General features: G+C 41.2%; 1 protein-coding gene across 1 annotated transcript in view; it reads left to right on the forward strand.

Annotated features, from left to right (window-relative positions):
- Positions 1 to 25,562, forward strand: part of pcdh15b (protocadherin-related 15b) — a 785,155-nt gene that overhangs the window by 330,379 nt on the left and 429,214 nt on the right. The window contains exon 14 of the mRNA XM_063072091.1: positions 1,964 to 2,096. Coding sequence (XP_062928161.1) covers positions 1,964 to 2,096 — 133 coding nt within the window. The remainder of the gene's footprint in view (positions 1 to 1,963; positions 2,097 to 25,562) is intronic.

A 25,562-nucleotide genomic window follows, 5' to 3' on the forward strand; every position in this document is an offset into this window, starting at 1 on the left:
GTTTTAAAATGGTTAAAATATGCAAAGGAAATTTTAAAAGGTACATAATTTTTTTTGCATGTATGAGTAAGGCACCTTAAGCTCAATCTCCATATGAAACAGTTTCAATTTTAATATGAGGTAAACTTGTATAAATAAATTATAGTATAAGACAAGAACTGATTCCAGTGGCTCTGCACACCTGATGTGTCAGATCAAGTCACTGTCTCTGGACGGAAGCAACATCAATACTACATAAACCATTTCTTACTGACACCAGATGATAAAATACCTTTAAGAATATGATGACAATTATCAGGCCTATCATTTGCACCTCAGAAGTGGGGCAACTTCTGTCAGTAACTACAATCAATGACAGGATGAAAATTTATGGTCATGTGGACAATGCCAGATTAGTAAAAGAAAGATGGCCCAGATATGTTAAAGGCAGCTCATGCTTAATTAATTTTAGTTTTTCTAATGAGGTGACAATGGCTTAGTTTGAAGAGATTTGGCATGTCAACAAATACACTCAAAAACTTATGCAGTTGTACTGTGGAGAGCATTCTGACAGGCTGCATCACTGTCTGGTATGGGGGGGGGGGCTACTGCACAGGACCGAAAGAAGCTGCAGAAGGTTGTAAATCTAGTTAGCTCCATCTTGGGTACTAGCCTACAAAGTACCCAGGATATCTTTAGGGACCGGTGTCTCAGAAAGGCAGTGTCCATTATTAAGGACCTCCAGCACCCATGGCATGCTCTTCTCTCACTGTTACCATCAGGTAAGAGATTAGGAGATACAGAAGCCCGAAGACACACACTCAGCGATTCAGGAACAGCTTCTTCCCCTCTGCCATCCGATTCCTAAATGAACATTGAGGCTTTGGACACTATCTCACTTTTTTAATATACAGTATTTATGTTTTTATGCAATTTTTAAACTCTATTCAATATATGTAATTGATTTACTTCTATATTTATTATTATGTTTTATTTTATTTATTATTATTTTTTTTTCTCTCTCTGCTAGATTATGTCTTGCATTGAACTGCTGCTGCTGATTTAACAAATTTCACTTCACATGCGGGTGATAATAAACCAGATTCTGATTCTGATGCTGTGTACTTAGACTATCAAAAGACGTTTGATAAAGTGCAACAGAATAAGCTGTTTAATGGACAGTGTCCATGCAACATTTTTAATCTTCCACTTCCAAACTATCAGGATAGAGGGTAAGAACAGAGGAGTGGGACGAGTGATAGGCAAAAGCCCTCTGCCTATGCAGTAATTATCCTCTGGTTCTATGATATACAGAAGAAGAATCTTCAAACAGCCTTCTCACATCTGCAACTTGTTCTTGCATTCATTACATATTTTTACAAATGAGTTATTAGTGATTTAATGTTTCACTTTAAAGGAATCTCAGTAAAGAGCTTGACTTTAATTGATATCACAAAAGTTTCACTACAACAGGTTTATTTTGGACAATATAAAAATGGAAAAAATGTATGCATTGATACGTTTGTATATTGAAGTGGAAGTATTAATATCTTTAAAATAAGCTTTGGCCTTTTAATAAAAATAGATGGAGAAGATACTTATTTACTTACTTAAGCCCATGGGGCATAGACCATTGACAGCAGCTTGCCAGAGTCCTCTGTCTTGGGCAAGTCTTTCAAGTTGTCCCAAGGTGTATCTTCTTGATGAAGATCCTTCCTCTCCCAGAGATAGGGTCTCTGGAGCTTCTGTAGTTTTGGATTTTTACAGCAAGGGGTTGCTAGCCACGAGCCTATCCCTCCTCCTTTCGCAGCCAGCCCTGGGTCCATCCATGGCGAAGTTAAGATCTGTCCCACAAACACACTAAATGCTTAGCCTCCATAATCATGCTGACTGTTCAGCCATTTATCATTAATAATAGTTTTCAGCCTGTACTTTCAAAGTGTGTTTCAAACTGATTGTGTTCATGCATTTCTGGTCTTCACAGAAGCTCTATTACAACTGTATATATTGAGGTTCTTCCTCCAAACAATCAGAGTCCTCCAAGGTTTCCACAAATGATGTACAATTTTGAAGTGAGTGAAGCTATGAGAAGAGGAGCTGTTTTGCTGAATTTAAAGGTAAATATGTATTTACGTTCCTTGCCTATGTAGATGTTCCCTGCAATACAGAAGAGGTTGCACTCTTAGAAATTATGTTGTTTAGTGAAATGTCATAAATCGGAAAACAAAGTGAAATTAATCATGGGAATTTTGGCACAGTATTTTCTTCTGAGCAGACAGTGGCATACTGTTCATTAGAAAATAAAATACTGCAAATCAACACACTCCCTTTAGAGTCAATGGTGTTATGACAACATTTTGTCAATTTAACGTCCTTACGTGATGAATACTTGCATCTCATTTTGGCCTTGTCAATAAACATAAATCTTCTTACTAACTTCATGTGGACTGAGACAAATATTACTTTAAAATTCACGTGAATATTTACTACATTATTATTTGCTTAGATATCCCCTCAGGAGTTTCTCTTGACATGTCTTGGTCCTCGTAAAATCTTGATGACTGTCCTAGTAATCCATTTATACAATTCTGTTGAATGTCATCAAGCATTTTCCCCTTCAACTTGCATTATTTATAATTAGGCTTGAACTCTGTGATCTGTCAAATTTCTGTGGACTGTCAATGAAAACTTTGCTAATATCTCTTAATGTCTTGAGTCCAGGATATAATCCATTTGATCAAAGATTTTTCATTGGATACTTTTCCAGTGTTGAAGATACTAAATTTTAATGTCAGTACATTGTACTCTGCATTCAACTGATGTTAATGGAGGGTACAGCATACCAAATCAAGAGTGCATTTAATAAAAATGACTGGGGCGAATATCTAGGTGCCATGCCTCATCTAACTACAAATATAATAATTGGAATTTGTCTGTGAGTCCTCTGCTGAGAAAAATAAAATGAACAGCAATTGAAGCTTCACATTCAGGACTTGACAGAGCATTGTCAAGCCTATTTTATAAATTCTGCCCCTGAAATTGTAACTTGAGAAATCAGGCAGACGAGTGTTTAAAATGGAACAGAAGACTTGCTCATGTCTGAATCCTTCTGATTGTGGCTCTGAATTCCATGCTTCTCATCCAAAGCCATCAGTTGCTTCAAGCTTGAAGTGCATCTCCAATAAGCGTACACTTCATGACTCAAGGCCTGAACATTCAGTGGAAGCAAAGGATGGCTGCAGTAACCTGTCAGCAAAGGGATTCCAAGGCAGAACTAACCAGAGAATTGTGTTATTGTTTAAAATGTCTGTCTTCTTGTGAGTCAAAAGAGTAGCTTCTGAATAACCATTCCTTCAAACTCTTGAATCCCTTTATAAGGGCTTTCCTTCAAAGCGCAGATCCCCAGCAGCTAAATATCATGTTAATCTCTACCGATCGCACAACATTTTCAGTAAGGTTTATTAAACCCAGGAGAATTCATCACACAAAGTGATGGAGGAACTAGGCTGATTTGACAGCATCCATGGAGGGAAATAGACGGTCAATGTTTTGGGATGAGACCCAAGATCTCAGATGAGGTAGCAACTATCCATTCCAGCCACAGATGCTGCCTGGCCCATGAAATTACTCCGGTGCTTCTGGTGTTTCTCTAGATTCTAATATCTAGAGTCTATTGTATCTTCAGATTCACTCCCCTTCTCACTTTCATTTTAACTGTGTGCTTAGGTTCCCAAAGAACCTTTAGTGATATGAGCAACACACGCAAAATGTTGGAGGTACTCAGCAGGTCAGACAGTATCAATGGAGGGAAATAAACTTTTGACTTTTCATGTCGAGACCCGTCATCAGGACATTGAAGTGTCCTGAGAAGGTTCTCGACTTTAAATGTCAACTGGTCATTTTCTTTCATAATGCTGCATGATCTGTTAAATTCCTCTAACATTTTGTTTGTGTTGTCCAAGATTTCCAGCATTTGCAGAACCTCTTGAACCTTAGTTTGTAAAATTCTGTACATTGGGAGTTACAGGATACCCTTAACTTTCAGAAATACCACAATCACATATTATGCTGTTAACCCTGTGCTTTGTTGCTCCTCTGGTGGCCAGTGGGTACCAGCTGCTGTGGATAGTCAGAGAAATCGGAAGCTAGTCAATCACCTCCTTTCAAGGATGCAGTGGCTCTGAATCAAACCATACTCGTTTTGACTACGTGAAGCAAACAGGGTAAAATTTAAAAGTCATTCACCATTTTACTTTATGAAGTGCTCAGAAGAACTTTTTTCCCCCATTTTAACTAGTTTGTTACTTGAATAAACTTATTCCCGTTAACCTGTTCAAAAAGACCTAAATCTTGCTGGCTTCTATAATGCAATGTCTGAAAGTCGATCTGAGTATTTTCCCTGACCTATGTAGCAAATGGAATCTTTTCTGAGCAATAAAATAAATTAAATAGTTAGCTGTAGTGAAGGCGCGTTAAATAAATGTTTCCTAACTGGGACAGAGGAGAAAATGCTGGTGACACTCAAGGTGTCATAAAACATCTGCAAAGTTAATGCTTTAAGTCTAATGAAAAGCTATTGACCTGAAACACCATACTATTTCTGTCTGCGGAGATGCTGCCTGATTTGTACAGAATCTCCAGCATCTTCTGCTATTATTTCAGGTTTCCTATATCTGCAGTACTTTAGCTTTTCACTTCTTGGGTTGGGGTAGCATAACAGTTAGCGCAACACTATTACAGTTCGGGGTGTCAGAGTTCAGAGTTCATTTCCAATGCCACCTGTAAGGAATTTGTACATCCTCCCCATGAAACCAAAGCTTGGGTTTCCTCTGGATGATCTGGATTTCAAAGACATACCAGTTGGTAGGCTAATTAGTCATTGTAAATTGACCAGTCAGCAGGCTGGGGTTAAATAGGTGAGTTGCTGTGTGGTGCAAATTGTTCGGCTGGAAGGGCCTGTTCCATGCTGTATCTCTAAATTAAAATTTACTTCTCTGTCAAGTAGTTGTATCACTTCAATGCCACTATACTTGGAAAACAGTGTCACAAGGATATCAGCCAAGAAATCTACTGGTGCTGGCAGAGACATTTTGACAGGTTAACTCATGATGCGTGAACACCCAGTTTTAGTCTGATTTATCAATACTCAGCAATGCCTGGGCTCCAGGACCTCCTGTGTTACTGAGTAGCCACCTTGCACATATTAGTTTGCATGCTGAGATGTTGCAGGGCATGCAAAGGTTGGAAGTAGCTAAGTCCAGCACCCGATCAAAGTCTGAGGATGGCAGTTCAGTGTTGAGACAGGCATCGGTTGGGAGTTGAGGGTTGGATGTAGAGTTTTACTGATGGGTTGCATCAAATGTTTGGTCAGGCTAGGATCTGAGAGTCAGGATTGAATGGATAGTCAGGATTTTGGGCCAGAATCAAAGGGAATTGGGAAGGAGAAGATTGATGTATAATTCAGGAGTCAGAACTGCCTGATTGAGGTAATCATCAGGGAACTGCTTAAGGAGCAGAGCCATTAAAATATGTCCCTTCTTGAATGCCCCAGATCTATACATTTCAGAGAAACAAAACCTAATCTTTCTTGGTAATGGGCTAATGGAAAAATGGCAAGGGGAATTATGTCACTTCACATATGTAACTGCTGGGAGGATGATTGGCGATCAGAAATAGCCTGTAAAACTTCTGGATTTGATCCAAAAGTTATTACAGTTATTTGTGACAGTTGTGTTTCATTGTGATAATAATAGATTTACATAGCACTGTTTAAAAAAAAGTTTTTTTGCATTTGAAAATGCAACTTTCCAGTGGCCCAACTGTTTCAACAGCAATCGCCATTTCCATTCTGATATGTCAGTCCACGGCCTCCTCTTTTGGCATGTTGAGGCCACTCTCAAGTTGGAAGAGTAACAACTTATATTGCATCTAGGTAGTGTCCAACTTAATGGCATGAACATCTACTTCTCCAATACTGTCTTCCGCAACTCTCTTCTTCATTTCTCTACTCTGGTCCCCCTTTTCCTTCTTCTCATCTGCCTATTGCCTCTCCCAGGTGCAACTCCACCTTCCCTTTCTCCAATGGTACACTGTTCTCTCCTATCAGATTCCTTCTTCTCCAGCCCTTTACCTTTTCCATCTACTGCCTCCCACCTTGTTACTTCATCCCCACCTCCCCTACCCCCTGGCTTCACCTATCACCTTCTAACTTGCACTCTTACCCTCTCCCCACATTCTGGCATCTTTCCCCTTCCTTTTCAGTTCTGAAGAAGGGTCTTGGCCCAAACATCGACTGTTTATTCCTTTCCATAGATGCTGCCTGACTTGCTGAGTTCCTACGCAATCTTTGTGTGTTACTCTAGACTTCCAGTATCTGCAAAATCTCTTGCGTTTACGCATTTGCCTCCATGCCCCTTTCACCAAGGTATCAATCTTGAATGTGATTGTTCTAGAAACTTAACCAAAACAACAAAAAATATGTATTTTGTCTGCACCATAATCAGACTGATCTCCCAGCAAATTATTGCCACTTTGCTCTGGAATTGACATGTGTTGTTTAGGGACCTTCTGCAGGTGACTGAGGGAGCACCAATTGATAACATGAGTATTGAAGATTCAGTGTTATTATTATGTGAACCAAATATGCCAGTGTTATTCCTTACCTTAGATCCATGAATGTCTTTATCAGTTTACGCTGCTAGTCTGTCCTGTGCAGTTCCCACCACAGTTCTGTTTGCAGTTGGCTGCCTTCTGAATAAAGTCAGCAGTCTGTAAATGAGATGCAGCAGAGTTGTTTGAAATTCAAAGCGAGTCATAACGGACAGATTCAATACATCAGTCATTCTGCCTTAGGGTTGGATGACTGATGTTAACAGTAACTGTAACTATTAGTCATTTGAAAGAATGATTTAGCCTGCTTATCGTTTCTATCCTCTATCAAATATTGGCTTATCATGCAATGAAGACCCAGCTGAGTGTACATATATACATTGAACAAACAAAATTTTATCTATATTTTTTCCTCTTTTAATAATAAATGGAAGTAATTAGTAAGTCTAGGCAGAGCTGAAGAAAGCAATGCTCTATCAGGGAGGTTCAACTGCATGAGAATGTCAATTGAAGGCTGAATTTTATCTTCCCAAAGCATGGATAACTGATGGTGAGGAGGAATTCTTTCAGAGGATGAAGGGCCAGTTGAAACAGCTTGAGGTGAGAAGTTGATTGGGGTGGAGGTGAAGCAAGGGATTGATTACACTGGGGTGAAGTAACATAGGGGAATGAGATTATGTCTGGAAGCAAGGGGTTATCTAGGACTAAGTTGGTAATTGGGGAGAAATGGTGGCTGGGAGTGAAATTCTAATTCAGATGAAAATGTTGTTCAGGATTGTGGTGGTAATTAAGTTCTTGTGGTGTCTGGGAGTATAATAATGACAGAGCAAGAATTGAATAGGGTTGAGGATCTATGATCTGGAATGACACTGGCATATTTTGCTCATGGTAGTATTAAAACTGAATCACTGAAATCGAGGTGGGATACACTCAATCTACAACCATCCCTCTGCCTTCTGTGGACAAGCTAATTTTGTATCCACACTGCCAAGCTTCCCTGGATCCCATACCTCCTGACTTTCTGAATGAGCCTTCCTTGGAGAATGTTATCAAACACCTTACTAAAATCCAATACATCATCCACAGCTTTACCTTCATCAATGTACTTTACCACATCCACATGCTTTTCAAAAGTTCCAGCACATCCTGTTATGTTTGACCTAATTTGGTTTGTTACTTTATTTCTAATTACTAGATCTAACTGCTTACTTGTCTGTTCACTGCTGGTGTTGATTACTTAAGCAATTAACTTTTGGCATCAGCTTGACCATTTTTGTACATTATTGTACATTTCATTTAGTCGCTATTATTTAGTAGTTTCTTCGAGTCAAAGGAATTTTAATCAAGATTTGAAACTTTCTTTTCTGCAAATGCCAAGAAGTACTCTCTTTGCATACTGTGACGAGTTGGTGATCAATAATAGATAGATAGATATACTTTATTGATCCCGAGGGAAATTGGGTTTTGTTACAGCTGCACCAACCAAAAATAGAGCATAAATATAGCAATACAAATACCACAAACGATCAAACAACAATATGCAAACTATGCCAGATAGAAATAAGTCCAGGACCAGCCTATTGGCTCAGAGTGTCTGACCCTCCACGGGAGGAGCTGCAAAGTTCGATGGCCACAGGCAGGAACAACCTCCCATGACGCTCAGTGTTGTATCTCGGTGGAATATGGCCAGAGTCCAACAGCAAAAAGTCCAATATCCGGTCTACAAACACGTTCCTTGACCGTAATATGACCAGGATTGCACCACCCGTTGTTAACCAGAGCAGCAAGCCCCCAACTCCTTTACGCTTACCGCTCTCAGTGCACTTCCGGTCAGCCCGAACGGTCTGGAAGCCTTCCATGGAAAAGTTTTGGTCGGGTATGTCCAAAACGCCTTCAAACTACAACTACGCCGGGATTGGAGTTTACCTACCCGCCTAATTTTTTTAAAATGGCAAAACTCTTCAATGAGGTCAGAATGCAGCCTCTTTCTTAATGTCAACATTCTCGCATATCAGCCTGTTTTACACTGTCCTCACAAACATCAAGATCCAGTCCCTCTCACTGGTGACTACTGAAGCAAAGTATTCATTAAGAGCCTCCTTTGATTCCAGAGACATGTTTAAAGTTCAAAGTAATTTTATTATCAAAGTACATATATATGTCTTCATTTTCCTGCAGGCATTCACAGTAGAACAAATAAATACAATAGTTTCAATGAAAAACAACACACAAAGACTGACAAGTAACTAATATGCAAAAGAAGACAAATCATGCAAATATAAAAAAACAAATATGACTAATAATAAATAATATTGTGAAAATCAGTTGTAGGGTCCTTGGAAGTGAGTGACATAGGTTGGGTTCAGTGTCCGGGGGAGCGAAGTGAGCATGGTCTAGATGATGAGGGTTCACGATAATGGAAGCAACACACATCAAAGTTGCTGGTGAACGCAGCAGGCCAGGCAGCATCTCTAAGAAGAGGTACAGTGGACGTTTCGGGCCGAGACCCTTCGTCAGGACTAACTGAAAGAAGAGCTAGTAAGAGATTTGAAAGTGGGAGGGGGAGGGGGAGATCCAAAATGATAGGAGAAGACAGGAGCGGGAGGGATGGAGCCAAGAGCTGGACAGGTGATTGACAAAGGGAATATGAGAGAATCATGGGACAGGAGGCCCAGGGAGAAGGAAAAGGGGGAAGGGGGGAAAACCCAGAGGATGGGCAAGGGGTATAGTGAGAGGGACAGAGGGAGAAAAAGGAGTGAGAAAGAATGTGTGTATATAAATAAATAACAGATGGGGTATGAGGGGGAGATGGGGCATTAGCGGAGGTTCAAGGAGGCTACCCAGACGTAATATAAGGTGTTGTTCCTCCAACCTGAGTATGGCTTCATCTTTACAGTAGAGGAGGCCATGGATAGACATATCAGAATGGGAATGGGATGTGGAATTAAAATGTGTGGCCACTGGGAGATCCTGCTTTCTCTGGCGGACAGAGCATAGATGTTCAGCGAAACGATCCCCCATTCTGCGTCGGGTCTCGCCAATATATAGAAGGCCACATCAGGAGCACCGGATGCAGTATATCACCCTACCCGACTCACAGGTGAAGTGTCGCCTCACCTGGAAGGACTGTCTGGGGCCCCGAATGGTGGTAAGGGAGGAAGTGTAAGGGCATATGTAGCACTTGTTCCGCTTACAAGGATAAGTGCCAGGAGGGAGATCAGTGGGGAGGGATGGGGGGGACGAATGGACAAGGGAGTTGCGTAGGGAGCGATCCCTGCGGAAAGCGGGGGGGGGGGGGAGGGAAAGATGTGCTTAGTGGTGGGATCCCATTGGAGGTGGCGGAAGTTACGGAGAATAAAATGTTGGACCCGGAGGCTGGTGGGGTGGTAGGTGAGGACCAGGGGAACCCTATTCCTAGTGGGGTGGCGGGAGGATGGAGTGAGAACAGATGTGTGTGAAATGGGGGAGATGCGTTTGAGAGCAGAGTTGATGGTTAAGGAAGGGAAGCCCCTTTCTTTAAAAAAGGAGGACATCTCCCTCGTCCTGGAATGAAAAGCCTCATCCTGAGAGCAGATGCGGCGGAGACGGAGGAATTGCGAGAAGGGGATGGCATTTTTGCAAGAGACAGGGTGAGAAGAGGAGTAGTCCAGATAGCTGTGAGAGTCATTAGGCTTATAGGAGACATCAGTAGACACTACATAGTAGACACATTCTTTCTCTCTCTCTCTCCTTTTTCTCCCTCTGTCCCTCTCACTATACCCCTTGCCCATCCTTTGGGTTTTCCCCCCCTCCCCCTTTTCTTTCTCCCTGGGCTTCCTGTCCCATGATCCTCTGTCTCCAGAGATAGAGACAGAAAGATCTAGAAAGGGGAGGGAGGCCAGAGAAAGCAGGATCTCTCAGTGGCCACACATTTTAATTCCACGTCCCATTCTGATTCTGATATGTCTATCCACTGCCTCCTCTACTGTAAAGATGAAGCCACACTCAGGTTGGAGGAGCAACACCTTATATTCCATCTGGGTAGCCTCCAACCTGATGGCATGAACATTGACTTCTCAAACTTCCGCTAATGCCCCACCTCCCCCTCGTACCCCATCCGTTATTTATTTATATACACACATTCTTCCTCTCTCTCTCCTTTTTCTCCCTCTGTCCCTCTCACTATACCCCTTGCCCATCCTCTGGGTTTCCCCCCCTCCTTCTCCCTGGGCCTCCTGTCCCATGATCCTCTCATATCCCTTTTGCCTATCACCTGTCCAGCTGTTGGCTCCATCCCTCCCCCTCCTGTCTTCTCCTATCATTTTGGATCTCCCCCTCCCCCTCCCACTTTCCAATCTCTTACTAGTTCTTCTTTGAGTTAGTCCTGACGAAGGGTCTCAGCCCAAAACGTCGACTGTATCTCTTCCTAGAGATGCTGCCTGGCCTGCTGCATTCACCAGCAACTTTGATGTGTTTTGCTTGAATTTCCAGCATCTGCAGAATTCCTCGTGTTTGCCATGATAATGGATGCTGCTTTCTTGTGGCACCATTCCTTGTAGATGATTCTACTTCTACCCCTGATCTGTCCTACCAGTCATACCCTTACTCTAGTCATCCTCCTGTTAAATAGTAATGGGTGGGGTGATATTATTTGTGGAAGGTAGGAGTAGTGAGTGAGAGAGAGGCTGGACACATCCTGGTAACATTCGTGTAGGGTAGTTTATTACAGATGAAAACATCCCTGGCATCCCATGCAGCAGGACACATTGTTCCCGGAGTTGTACAACATACGAACAGGCCTTCGGGCTCATATTCACAGTTTAGTTTATGTTTAATTTATATTTTTGTATGATGCTACTTGTGTGATGCTGCATGCCTGTGATACTAATGCAAGTAAGTTTTTCATTGCACCTGTGCATGCACATACAGGTGTACCCCGCTTTTCAGACGTTCGCCTTATGAAACCTCACTGTTACCAAAGACCTACATTAGTATACTGTTTTCGCTAACAGAAGGTGTTTTCACTGTTATGAAAAAAACCAGCGCGCGATAAAAGGCAGTGTGCGCCACGAGCAGCCGCTGTCCCCCGGATTCGGAATGGCATTGCTTAAACACGTTGCATTGAGCAAGATGAGTTCTAAGGTGTCAGAAAAGCCTGAAAGAGCTCGTAAGGGTGTTACACTTAGCGTAAAACTAAACATAATTCAGCGTTTCGATCGTGGTGAACGAAGTAAGGACAACGTGAGTTTGGCTTGTGGAAGCTGACGAAGATGATGTTAAAGAGGTTTTGGCATCCCATGACCAAGAACTGATAGATGAAGAGCTGATGCAATTGGAAGAGGAAAGGATAGCAATCGAAACCGAATTCATTAGCGAAATGAACGTGAAGCAACTGCGTGAGATTTTCGCTGCAATGATAATGTACGACTTTAATTTTGAAAGGGTACATAGGTTTAGAGGATATTTGCAGGATGATTTGACTGCTTACAAAGAACTGTATGATAGAAAAATGCGCGAGGCTCAGCAAGTCTTCCACATCAGCCACAACAGATGACGAACCTTGACCTTCGACATCGAGGCGCGCAGTCATAGGAGAAGATGAGCTGCCTGCTCTAATGGAAACAGACGACGATGAGATAACTCCCCAGTGTCCCACCACCCCAACACTCAGGCCACGGACAGATACCGATTCGCGGAGAATGCAGTGGTAGCCGGGAGGCACACAGCACATCTTTAAGAAAAAAGCCTAAATAAACATGCTAATTAATTAGGTGCAATCGGCAATTACCTCTGATCTGGGCCGACAATTACGTGTCGGCGGCACCTAATTAATTAGTATGTTTATTTTGGCTTTTTTCTTAAAGATGTGCTGGGTATGTTCCGGCTACCGCTGGAGCCCTGGGTGCTTCGCGGCAATGTATCGGTCGGTGGCCCGGAGTGTGGGGGCCACTGCACCACCCCAACCTGCGACAACTCAGTCTAACACACCATCATCAGTGTGCTCGGTGCTGTCCCAATTCTGGTAAGTGATACTACACTGTACATACATTATTTCTACTTTATATTGGCTGTGTATTTTTATGTGTTATTTGGTACGATTTGGCAGCTTCATAGCTTAAAGGTTACTGGAGAGAGTGTTTCTGCCAACAGCGCTTGCGTGAAAATTTCTGCCAAGAGCGCTTGCGTGAGATTTCCGTTATGGAGAACAGTGCCGGCAATGATTGTGGAAAAGTATTTCTACTTTATATAGGCTGTGTATTTATCATATAATTCCTGCTTTTACTATATGTTACTGTTATTTTAGGTTTTCTGTGTTATTTGGCATGATTTGGTAGGTTATTTTTGGGTCTGCGAACGCTTACGAACCGTTTCATAGGAATGCTCTACCTTCGGATGGTGGGGGAAACCTGTACTTATTCATTTGACAATAAACTTGCACTTGAACAATCAATCCCTCATTTACACTAATCCTTTACTAATCCCATTTTTCCTCATACAAGTCCATTCCTTCAATTCTGCTGTCACCCATCGGTACTGGAGGCAGTGGGATCTAAAGTAGCTAATTTATCTACATCTTTACACATCTTTGAGACGTGTATAGGAAGGAGGAGTATAGAGAGAAAGCAGAGCTCAGGGTCACAGGGAGATGTGCAAACTTCTCACAGACAGGAACCTGGATCAGGGTCAAACCTGAGGTTCTAGAGCTTTCAGGCAGCAACACCAACACCAGGACTCTGTGCCATCTCTTCCAGCATTGCCTACATCATACTTTGCCTATTCCTCACTCAGGATTGCTCTGTCTAATGTGGCATGTATTTCAGCCCTCTGCTGTGCAGTATTCTAGAGTGATTCTCAAACTTCTCAGCACACCGGGAGGCTGGTACATGTAAACATTCTACCCTATTCTCCTGTGATCTAAGGCCATGTCTACAGTCACTGGGATCTCTATCTCACTGTCTTCTTGGACGATCCATACATGAGTGATGGTGATGTGCTACTGTGCATTTGAATTTTTACAGATGCCCGGCTATCTAGAAATCACCTATATAAAGAACTGCCTTCAGCTACAGATCATGTCCAACTAAAAAAGTAGAAGCCTCTCCTATTAATGAGTGGTCTATTGGTATCATTGCTGACAATAGAAATGTATGTGTTCTCTTAGGTATACGAGGGGTGATTGATAAGTTTGTGGCCTAAGGTAGAAGGGGTCAATTTTAGAAAACCTAGCACATCTATTTTTAAACATAGTCCCCTCCTACATTTATACCCTAAACTAAGTCCAGCGGTCGTGGAACAAACGGATCTTGGACCTCCAGAAAGTGTCCACAGCAGGGGTGATTGATAAGTTTGTGGCCTAAGATAGAAAGAGATGAGTTATTAACTTCAAACTTTCTGCATATTCACTCAAAGAGTTGACCTGCATGTGCATGTAACGAGAGCTGTATAACTCATCTCCTTCTACCTTAGGCCATGAACTTATCAATCACCCCTGCTGTGGGCACTTTCTGGAGGTCCAAGATCCGTATGTTCCACGACCGCTGGACTAAGTGTGTAAATGTGGGAAGGGACTATGTTGAAAAATAAATGTGCTAGGTTTTCTAAAATTGACTTCTATCTTAGGCCACGAACTTATCAATCACCCCTCATATTTATGGCCAGGCACAGGGAACTCGTGCATGAAGTACACCCACAGTTCACTCTTCTTGAACATCCGATAACAGCAGAAAGCAAGTAAGCAGTTTCCAAAAATGTTAAAATCAACAAACAATTAACCAGATATTTTAAGTACATTTAGTTGCCAAATGATTGGTACCTCCTGTACTTAATAGCCAATGAGTGTATGTTGTTAGATATGTGGGTTATGACCAAAGAAAAAACAGCTGAAGTCTCTTAGCGCTTTAGTGCACAGGTATTTATTAGGTGTATCAAAAAACAAACTGACAAAAATTAACAAAAATATTGGAAGGAAGTAATGCCAATATTTACAAAAAGATATCTACCAGAAAACACAGTAATATCTCCATACTATTTTGCTCATTGTGAATGCCTGACAATTTCGCTCTCTCTCTCGCTCTCCCACTGAGAGCAATTTGACCCATTTATTAGGCACCAGGACATACTATTTTTAATTTCCCACAAAGTTAGCACATGAATCAGAATATAACGTACCCCACAATGTAGTTACAATCATATTACAAAATAAACAGAAGTGTCTACCTTAAATACTGTGTCCAAAAGATATACAGTATACACATTAACATATTCCCCATAACTAAAGAAATGAAATGTTGTGTATGGTGGGAAAGGCACCATAAAGCCAACCAAGTGCATTAGCTCAGTTCAACTCCATTTAGGACCCATTGTGAGAATATACCAAGGAAGGTATTGCAGTGTATACACTCAGCACAGCAACAGCAGAATAACAAGCGATATACACAACACACACACACACACACACACACACACACGTATTTCCAGCATCTGCAGATTTTCTTGTGTTTGAGCTGAATAGCAAGAAAATGTTTGGTTTGTATATTTGTGTGTGTGTGTGGAGTGTGTTTATCGAGTGCTCCGTCACAATGTTCAAGGTACTGTGCTGCTGTAGCCCATCCACTTCAAGGTTCGACATATTGTACATTCAGAGATGCTCTCTACGCACCACAGTTGTAATGTATGGTTATTTATGTTACTGTCACCTTGAACCAGTGTGGGCATTTTTCTCTGACCTCTCTCATTAACAAGATGTTTTCACCCACAGAACTGCCACTCAGTAGAATTTTTTGGGTTATTTTGCACTATTCTCTGTAAACTCTAGAGACTGTTGTGCATGGAAATCCCCGGAGATCAGCAGTTTCTGAGATACTCAAACCACCCTGTCTGGCACCAACAATCATTCAAGTCAAGTCACCTTTTATTGTCATTTCAACCATAACTGCTGGTACAGAACATAGTAAAAATGAGACAACGTTTTCCAGGCCCATGGTGCTACATGAAATGATACAAAAACTACACTGAACTACGTAAGAAAAAACACAAAAACTACACTAGACTACAGACCTATCCAGGACTGCATAAAGTGCACAAAGCAGTGCAGGCACTACAATAAATAATAAACAAGACAGTAGGCACAGTAGAGGGTATAGTAGGTTGGTGTCAAGCCATCACATTCTTTACCTTTCTAAAGTTTGGTTTGAACAACAACTGAACCTCTTGACCATGTTTGCATGCTTTTATGCTGCCGGATGATTGGTTGATTAGATATTTGCATTAACAAGTGAGTGTACAGGTGTATCTAATAAAGTGGCCACTGAATGTATGTTTTAGTATGTAGATTTATTGTTAGCACAACTTTTTAAGAACTTGTTTCTACCTTTCAAACTTCTCTCCAAAATCTTTCAAAACAAAGAAACTGATCTTTCACAGAATTGGTCAAACTATCAGCAGTATTTATTGTTGGATTGGATTGTCACTCATATGGAGGGCTGATCGATGGGAGTAGGCAGTTTAAATGGTACATCATGGATTAGATGAAACAAATGGCCTGTTTCTGTGCTGTACTTTTCTATGACTCTATGGTCCTAGACTCTCTAGTGAGTAGTACAGGCCCTGAGCAATCGAATGCTTCCATATATTAACCCTTTCATTCCAAGGATCATTCTCATAAGCCTCCTCTGAACCTTCTCCAATGCCTGCCCGTCCTTTCATATGGGGCCTTTTGCATCCTTGTTTTTGTTTTCTGCTGTACTCAAAACAATTGCTAACTATGCATTTGCCATACGTACTACCTGCAATTTAACCTTTAGGGAATCCTGCATTGGTTCTCTCAAGTCCGTTTGCAACGCCGATTTCTGAATTTGCTCCCCATTTAGAATACAGTCTGCACCTTAATTCCTTTGACCAAAGTACAAAGGCACATACTGCACTTCTCTACACTGTATTCCATCTGCCAATTCTTTTCCTGCTCTCCTAATCTGTGCAAGTCCTTCCCTGCTTCCTCAATATTTGGTTCATTTACTTTTCTTACTTTTGCAGGAGGCCCCTGATAATTTAATCAAAGGTTAACTGAAGCACAGGAGTCCTTTAAGTTGCAATAACTTAAATTCTGATTTCAAAAAAAGAATATTATTGATTAGTCAGAGATTTATGAAGTTAGTATCAAATTAAATATGCTTTTACATGCAGATGTACATTTAGTACAATTGCTTTTAAATGTGTTTCTACCTTTTACCATTTGTTATGCTGACAGTTTCATTGAGACTTACTAGCCTGGATGAGTTTCAGAGGCATAAGGCATAAAAGACTAGGATGCATACTTGAATATTTTGGCCCACACCATTGTATGTAACTTGTCTTGATAGTGAAGCCTAATGAATGATTTAAGCTTTCCTTGGCTTTTTGGTATATCAGGTAAGAATGATGCAACTGTATAAACTGGTAGACAGATAAAGTTGTAGTCTCCCATAGTTTTTTAAAATATCCAAACTTAGTGAAAAAAGGTCAAATTATATCTATGCATCTAATTACTCTCAAGCATTTTATTAAAAAATACCATTTGGATAGAGTTGCAACATCTTCATCTAACTCCCACAATCCTGATGAACTTTCAGAAATTCATTTATCAGTTCATTTATTTTTATAAATCCCCAAATTGCTGAATATAGCACATTACATGAATGGAAGTGATCAAATAGCTATGCCTATGATTTTAATTGTATTTCTTCACTGAACTGAAACATTTAATAGTTCATGTAGCAGGCAGGAATTACGATTGAATGTCTGCAGACACTCAAGGCTGGGATGATTGACAGCACTGAAGGTCACAACCAACTAGGCATAATATTGATCAATTTTGATTTCATAGAATCAGGAAAAGCTGTGCACCCATATTGTTCTCCAATGTCAATTTTGGGCTGCTGATTTCAAATTAAATACACAAGAGATTCTGCAGATGTTGAAAATCCAGAGTACACATCAGGTGAAGGGTCTCAGCCTAAAACATCAACTCTTTATTCCTTTCCATAGATGCTGCCTGACCTACTGAGTTCCTCCAGCATTTTGTGTGTGTTGTTCCAAACTGAATTATTTCATCTAGTGTTGTTCTCATTCCATTGCGAGTTGTATGCATTTTAGGCACAGCTGTCATTTATTACCTGTAGCTAATGACCTGTGAGAAAGCAGTGGCTCACCAGTTTTTGAATTGCTGCAGTCTGTCTGAGGAAGATCCTCCCCAAGTTTGTCAAGTACGAATTCCAGTGCCCATAAGGGAAGAGCAGGACTGACACCTCAAAATTCTAAGATGTGGAACTTCATACAGGATGGGGATTGGGGGTCAGGTGGGACACAAAAGAGGAAGTTGCATTGCAGGATTATTGATAGGGTCTGTTACTGTAGTTATGAGGGAGAATTTTCAATAAATCTCCTCAGATCAAATCATATAGATACTTAGGAACAAAAAACATATTGTCAATTAGACAGAGATATTCTACTGGTCTTACAGCAGGATATTGAGGAGCAGACATGTATTCAAATCACAGAGACATGTAAGAATAATAAAGCTATGGTGGCAGAGGATTTCAACTTCCTTGATATTGATTGCTTTAGTGCAAAGTGCATGGAGGGAGTGGAATTTTTAAAATGTATTCAATATATAGATAACCATTCTAAAGAAGAGGCAGAATTGTACCTAATGTTAGCTGGGCAAGAAGTTGAAATGCCAATTAGATAACATTGTGGAGATAATGACCATAATTCAGGGTTTCCAGATAATTATGGAAAAGGATAACAATTGTTTGGAGATTCAGGTCATGAAATGGAGGAAGGCCAATTTCAAAAATCATAATATCGGATCTGACAAAAATAGACCGGCAACTGCTTACATCTACTAAGTGGGTGTCATTCAAATTGAAACGTTAAGAGCTCAGAACTAATAAGTCCCACTAGGGTGAATGTTAACAATAGCAAGTCCACAAAGAAATACCAAGAGTCAAATAAAGAGAAAACAGGAAGTAGAAGGCAGATACAGAGAGCTTAAAGTGAAGAAAAAGCCCTCCAGGGGTATTTTAAGTATGGCAACTGGGAGGTTACTTAAAAAGGAAATTAGGAGGACAAGAGGGGACATGAAATATCACTGGAGACAAGGATAAGGAAAACCTATGACAATCTGCGCACCAGGCAGATTGGCAGATCCCTTTGGGAGGACTCATAAGGGATGTGGATGTTTGGGTCCAAGAGACTATTGAAGAATAGAGAATTCTTCATGTACAAGTGCAAAAATCCCTGGAAGTGGCAGGACAGGTATATAAGGTGGAAAACAAGAAGAGAGCAGGAATAGTTCATAGTTCAAGTTTAATTATCATTCAACCATACATGAATCCCTGTGAATACAGCCAAACAAAACAGTGTTACTGGACATCCACCTCTTCAAGTCTGCCCTGCCCTGCCATTCAGTAGGATCAGAGCTGATCTATATTCTCCTCAACCCCTCCTGTGTGTGAGTTTCCTACAGTCGGAATACACATAGTGGGCTATAGGGCCTGTTCCTTTGCTCTGTGTTTCTAATTGCCAGAAAACTGACCAAATTGCTGTGGGGCATCTCCCCATTGGTGCACACTGCAGCCTTGGTGCATTGATTAGAAGGGGAGTAAATATTTATGATAATGAATGAAACTGAACATTAAGAAAGCTGCTTTGTTCTGGATGATGACGTTATTGCTGGAGGAGTGCAGCAGGTCAGGCAGCATCTATGGAAAGGAATAAACAGTCAATGTGTCAGGCCAAGACTCTCCATCAGGACTGAAAAGAAAAGGGAAAGAATCGACTTCCTTGTACTCCCTTACCTGGTTTCACCTATCACCTAGCAGCTTACACTCCTTCCCGTCAACCCCACCCCATCTTATTTTGGCTCCTTTCTCCTTCATTTCTCGTCCTGTTGAAGTTTCTCAGCCCAAAATATTGACTGCTTATTCCTCTCCATACATGCAACCTGACTCATTGCGTTCCTCCAGCATGTTGTATGTGTTATAGATAGAACTTGTATGATATAGATTTAGGGTAAAGGGTAAAAGGCTTAGAGGGAATTGAGACAGAATTTTATCACCAGGATCACGTCTAGGATCTGGATGACAATGCATGAGCGGGGTTCCTGGAGGTAGGTAATCGTGGAACATTTAAGAGTTTCCAGTAGGTACATGAATGCTGTGGCATAAAAGGCTATAGACTAAATACTGTTAAATGGGATTAATATAGATAGATATGTGATGGCCAGCATGGACATGATAGGCCAAATGGTCTGTTTCTCTGCTCTGTGATTCCAATTGTCAGAAGACTAATTAGGTTTACATGGTGCAACACTGCAGTAATGGTGCATTAATGAGAGAGGAAGTAGATATTTAAGGTGGTGATCTCAGTTGAACATTAGGTAAGCTGCTTTGTTCTGGATGATCAGAAATTCTCGAGTGTCGTTGGATCTACTATATGACAAGCAGGCTGTTGGAAATTAATGAAGCAGTTACCAGACATGTGACTTGAAGATGGAGTTAAAACTTCATGGCTGCTCCATTTAGGACACTGATTGGTAGTATTTCTAACTATAGAGGATGCAACAAATAGTAATGCTGTTGAATGCCTAGAGCAGTTGGAGATAGTTCGATACCCTGTAACTGGATGTAGTTGTTACTGGTCACCTGCTGGGTGTGAATCTTACTGACCATTCATCACCTCAGACCTCAACGCCATCCATACCTGGTGGCACACAGACGTAGAAGGCTGATGAACGGTGTTGCAAATGGATTGAACTCTGCAATCATCATAAAACATCGCCACATATCAACTTGAACGAGTAAAAGTGTTGAACCTGTTGAAGGTAACTTTCCTGAGGGTACTGATTAAGAAACTCTTATAGCCTATGTAGTGTGCATACAAAAGAAATCTAATCTGTCCAGTTACTGGCATACCTTATTTTTCTATCATTAACATGTTGATGGGAGGGAATTAAGGTAAAATTTACTAACACAGTGGATTCTGGTTAATTGGGACATACTGGGACCAGTACATTTTTGCCTAATTAGCCAGAGATTCATAAAAATAGTTACAAGGTATAAAAAAGACAAACTACCATTTAACTGAATAGCAATTTTTGTATCTGCCATCTTCTTTTGACTGACTGCTAATGAACAAAATGCAGATAATGGACTGCATTCATGCAATGCTTTAGATGATTGTACCTTCCAAATCTTCATTTTTATTGTAACATTCAAGATGATTGTCAATACCTTTGTAATCCTAACTTACTGAAGTAGTGAAATCATTTCATTTTTACTCCCGGCCATTTCTGTCATCTCCAAGCCCGAATGTTTTAAACCATGGTGAGGAAAATAGTTCTGAATAGTTTTATTGCTTATTTCCACAACCCCCCCCCCAACTATCAGTAACAAAACCACTGCTTTTTGAATCCAAACACTCACAACTGATGCTATTTAAAACCTGATCCCTCTAACCGCAGTGTAGTGTCTAAGGACCACGCAAGGGCACGTGGCTGATACTAGTTAGAAACTGTTCAGCAACAGTCTTCTATCTCAATTAAGCGACGACATAGTTTCCCAAATAAACAAAGGGAATCCTGGCTATTTTCTGGATCTATTTTTTGTTTATAAGAGTTGTCCCAAATAAATGTCCCCGATTAACCAATGACCCATTAACCAGAATCCATTGCACTCTGTTTACCGATGTTTAGCTTTGGCTCTGTGGCGATCATTCAGCACCAAATCTCATTGCTGCTCTGATTCAAAATTGTTTAATGTCATTTCCAGTACACAAGTGTGAAGGAGAATTAAGTATTCGTTTCCCTGGATTTGATGCAGCAGAAAAAAACACACAGTAAGATAAAGAACACAATAATAAACAGAATACAATAAATATGTACATAAGATAGCTTATATACATGGATTGATTGTACATTAATAAAGTGATTCTAAGCACAGAAGTGTCTATACATAAGGTGACTGACAGGAAATGATTAAGTAGTGATGGTGGGCTGTATAGAGATGTGGATTAGTGGGTAAAGGTATTGAGCAGCCTTTCTGCTTGGGGAAAGTAACTGTTTTTGATGGTGGTACTGGTGTGGATGTTACTTAGCCTCCTCCCTGATAAGGGTGGAACTAACAGTCCATTAACAGAGTAGGTGAACCACCACAGGGGAAATGTTACTGGCCCTTTTCCGGCATCTTTCTGTATGTATGTTCTTGATGGCAAGTGTTATGCTATTCTTTTACAAAAACAAACTTACCTGGGTAAAAACTCTAGAACTATTTTATTTGCAGATTTACAGAGTGGCTTCAGCTTGACCATATTTTATTCAGAACCTTCAGCCCACCAAAAGGGTCCACAAAAACCTACAAGACACAGTAATGTTTTCTAACAAAGATATTTACATTAGCTTCAATTGTAATAAGCAAATACAGTCCCTTATTCACTCATACACTCTCAATTCATCTCTGTGGTGCCTTAATAATCCCTTTCAGTCTGCTGTCTGTTTCCACAGATGTCTTGCTTTCATTTGCTGGGTTAATGCCAGTATCCTTTTGAGAACTCTGATCTACATGTTCATTTCTTTCACATCCTTCTGCCAAGATTCTATCTCTTTGTCTCTGTCCTTGTCCTTGCTGTGTGCCCATAAGTCATTCCACATGCCTTGTAATGAAGCCCTGGGCTTCATCCATGTGAACTGTGACTCTTTGCACAAGTTCCAACTAAGTCTGTCTCAATTCACAGAGCTCTTCCTGTTGCCTGTGTGTCATAGACAGCAACCCCTCTTATTGGTTTGTATTGAGCTGTTGCTGTTGTTCTGACCTTTGGGTCTGCGTAGCCTCCCCATCTTCCTTTCTATTTTTTCTCTTCAGCTTTGCAGAGGATCTCGGAAATATTTTTCATTTCCAGTCTTTAACTGGAAGTCGATGAGAAATAGATTTGGAACCACAGCTGCATGATGTGGAATCAAGGCTGACGACTTCTTCATAATCACTCTGTTCGGTACTGACTCCTGACTGCCATGTTGATTTAGCTGGTATGGATGTCTTTGGAAAGTGGGGTTCTTGTGCTTCTCTTGTATAACCTCTCTGGATCTCTCATGGATGCTGTTATGAGTTTCTCGAATTACATCGGGTCAACATCCAATCCCCTCAAAGACATCTGCATACTTCTTATTGAGTGTTACCTGGTCATATTTGGTATGTGAAGCTATGACGAAAACTCTTTCCATCTAGTTCTGCCTTTCACATGCACTCAGACCTAGTACTGGCGGTACTCACTTTTCAACAATTAGTAGCTGTGCCTTTAGGTGCTGCCCCTTGTGCTTGAAGGTCACAACAGACTCTTTTTAATGAAACATTCTCTCCAGTATAGCCTGTCATTTTAACTTCACCGGGTAAATCTTGCTCTTTACTTTGAGAGTCTTGCAATCATCCATAGACAACAGATTCACCTGGGCTCCACTGTCAATCTTGAATGGAATTACTGTCTCATTCCCAGTCATTGGAACGGTCCATTCTGTTTTACCAACACCGGAGAATCTACAAAGACATGCTCCATTTCCTCAGTAACCATGTGCACTTTTGTCTTGGTAGCTTTGCAGCACTTCGCAAAGTGATTCTCTTCCCACGTTACTGCAGGACTTTCCATATGCACGACACTTTTTCAGGATGTGCCTACCAACACATTTGCTGCATTTACTGTTTGATCCTACCTCTTTGCTATGCTGTTGCTTTGGGAAATGGCCAGTGCTCTGCTCCTCTGTTTTCACAGCATGCACTGTTGTATCCGCCCTGTGCAAGTCCTTAGCTTGTGCTTGTGTAGTCTCCGCTGTCCTACACATTTTGACAGCCTTTTTTAGCGTTATATCTTTTTCACAGAGCAATCTGTCTTTGATAACGTTATTTGGGCTTGCACAAGCTACTTTGTCCCTCACTAGTGAGTCTCTCAAGTCTCTAAATTCACAGGACTTACTCAGTGTGAGAAGCTCAGCTAAGTATTGAACAAAACTGATACCTTGTTTCAGGTCACAGGAGAACTTGTATCTCTCAAATGTGACAAGTTTACTTGGGACAAAATACTGCTCAAATTTTGTCATTAGAGTGTCATTAAGTCTATCTCATCAATTTGAAAGCTGTTGTGGATGTCCAAAGCACCATTGCCAATTACTCGTAGAAAGGTAGACGCTTTCAATTTTCCCTCCTCCCCACCGGCTCTGCTTGCCACTAGATATATGTTGAATCTCTGTTTAAAGCATTTCCAATTATCAGCTAGATTGCCGGTAAACTGCATAGTTGCGGAAAGATTTAGGTTATCTATTGAGGGGTTCTTAATCTCTCACCTCAATTTCTTGGTGAACTTCGGGAGGGGGTGCTCTCTTGTTGGCAGCTTCACTTTGTCAGAACCTAGTGTTTCATTCTTGGTCACTCACGATACTCAGTTACACTCCATATTTAGACCTCACGCCGACTTCTGACACCATGTTACGTTTGTTCTTTAACAAAGGCAAACTTGCATGGATAAAAATGCTAGAACTATTTTATTTACAGATTTACAGAATGGCTTAGGCTCAACTATATTTTACTCTGGGCCTTCAGCCCACCAAGAGCATGTCTGCCTGTGTCTGTGTGTGCCCCATTCACCAATATTACTTCGGGTTCTGGTTGAACTACTTGCACTGCACACTGGGAAATGATGTTCTTTATTATCTACTCACATAATAACGTAGCAAGTAGGCTGGTGCCGGTGATGTGCTCGGGAGTTCTGACTACCCGTTGTAGAGCCTTCCTTTCCACCGCAGTGCAGTTTCCATGCCATGCAGTGATGTAGTTTGTTAGGATGCTTTCTACTGTGCATCTGTAGAATGACGTGAGTATAGATGTGCATAGTCAAACTCTACTCACCCTCCTCGGAAAGCATAGGAGTTGATCAACTTTCCTAATTGTGTAGGATGTGTTCAAGGACCATGAAAGGTAATGCGAGATGTGTACTGCCAGGTGCTTGAAACCTTGCAGTGGGTTTCCACTGCTGTGGCGCCGATGTAAAGAGGGGTGAGTGGTGCAAGTTCTCCTGAAATTGATAACCATCTGCTTTGTCTTGTTGACATTCAGGAAGAGGTTATTTGCCCAGCGTCACGCCTTGGGCTTTTCCACTCTGTTGGCCATCTCATCGTGTCATCCGCAAATTTGACAATGAGATTACTCAGGAGTCTGGCCGTGCAGTCCTGTGAGCAGAGTGCACAGCACTGGGCTCGCAACAGCCCGGCGGGCACTCGTGTTCAGGATGATATGGAGGGAGGAGTGGGTGTGCATCCTGATTATCTAAAGTCTGTTGGTTAGGAAGTCCAACACCCAATTGCATCGTGGTGTATCGAGATGTGCATAAAAGTTGTTTAGAGCAACGGAGGGAGCTGATACTGTTCCAGTCAATGCTGTTTTCCTTGCACCCAGCCATATATGACAGGGATCATTATCAGACAGATGTTTCTGAATTTTTTGTGCATAGGTGGTCTTTGCCCTCTTCATTTCTTGATGCGCAAGTTGAGGTTTCTGTTGGCTGCTCTGAGAGCTATTCTGTCCTCAGACTTGAAGGCAGCGACCTGGGCTCTTAGTAGGGAATGGAACTCTGCATTCAGCCAGGGCTTCTGGTTGGACCATGAGATGAATGTTCTTGAATCAAAACATTGACAGAGGAGCTGAATTCCAGAAATGAAGTGGAAGCAACTTCGTGAACATCAAAAGTCTATGTAATTGAGTTGAGCTATCAGGAGCACTGAAATAACTGGTGGAGAGCAGGAGGGAAAATGAGGAAAGTACAGGAGAAATTTTCCACAATAAAAATGGCTGGGGTTCTGGGAGGTTATTTATATCAGTACTAGAACATTGCCCTAAGTGTTCTTTGAGGCAATACCCTGGGGCAAGTAATTTTTGGCTCAAGGCATTCCTGGGTAATTTTCTACCTTGCCCAGGATG

This window comes from Mobula hypostoma, chromosome 19, assembly GCF_963921235.1.
Source record: "Mobula hypostoma chromosome 19, sMobHyp1.1, whole genome shotgun sequence".
Classification (NCBI taxonomy): Eukaryota; Metazoa; Chordata; class Chondrichthyes; order Myliobatiformes; family Myliobatidae; genus Mobula; species Mobula hypostoma.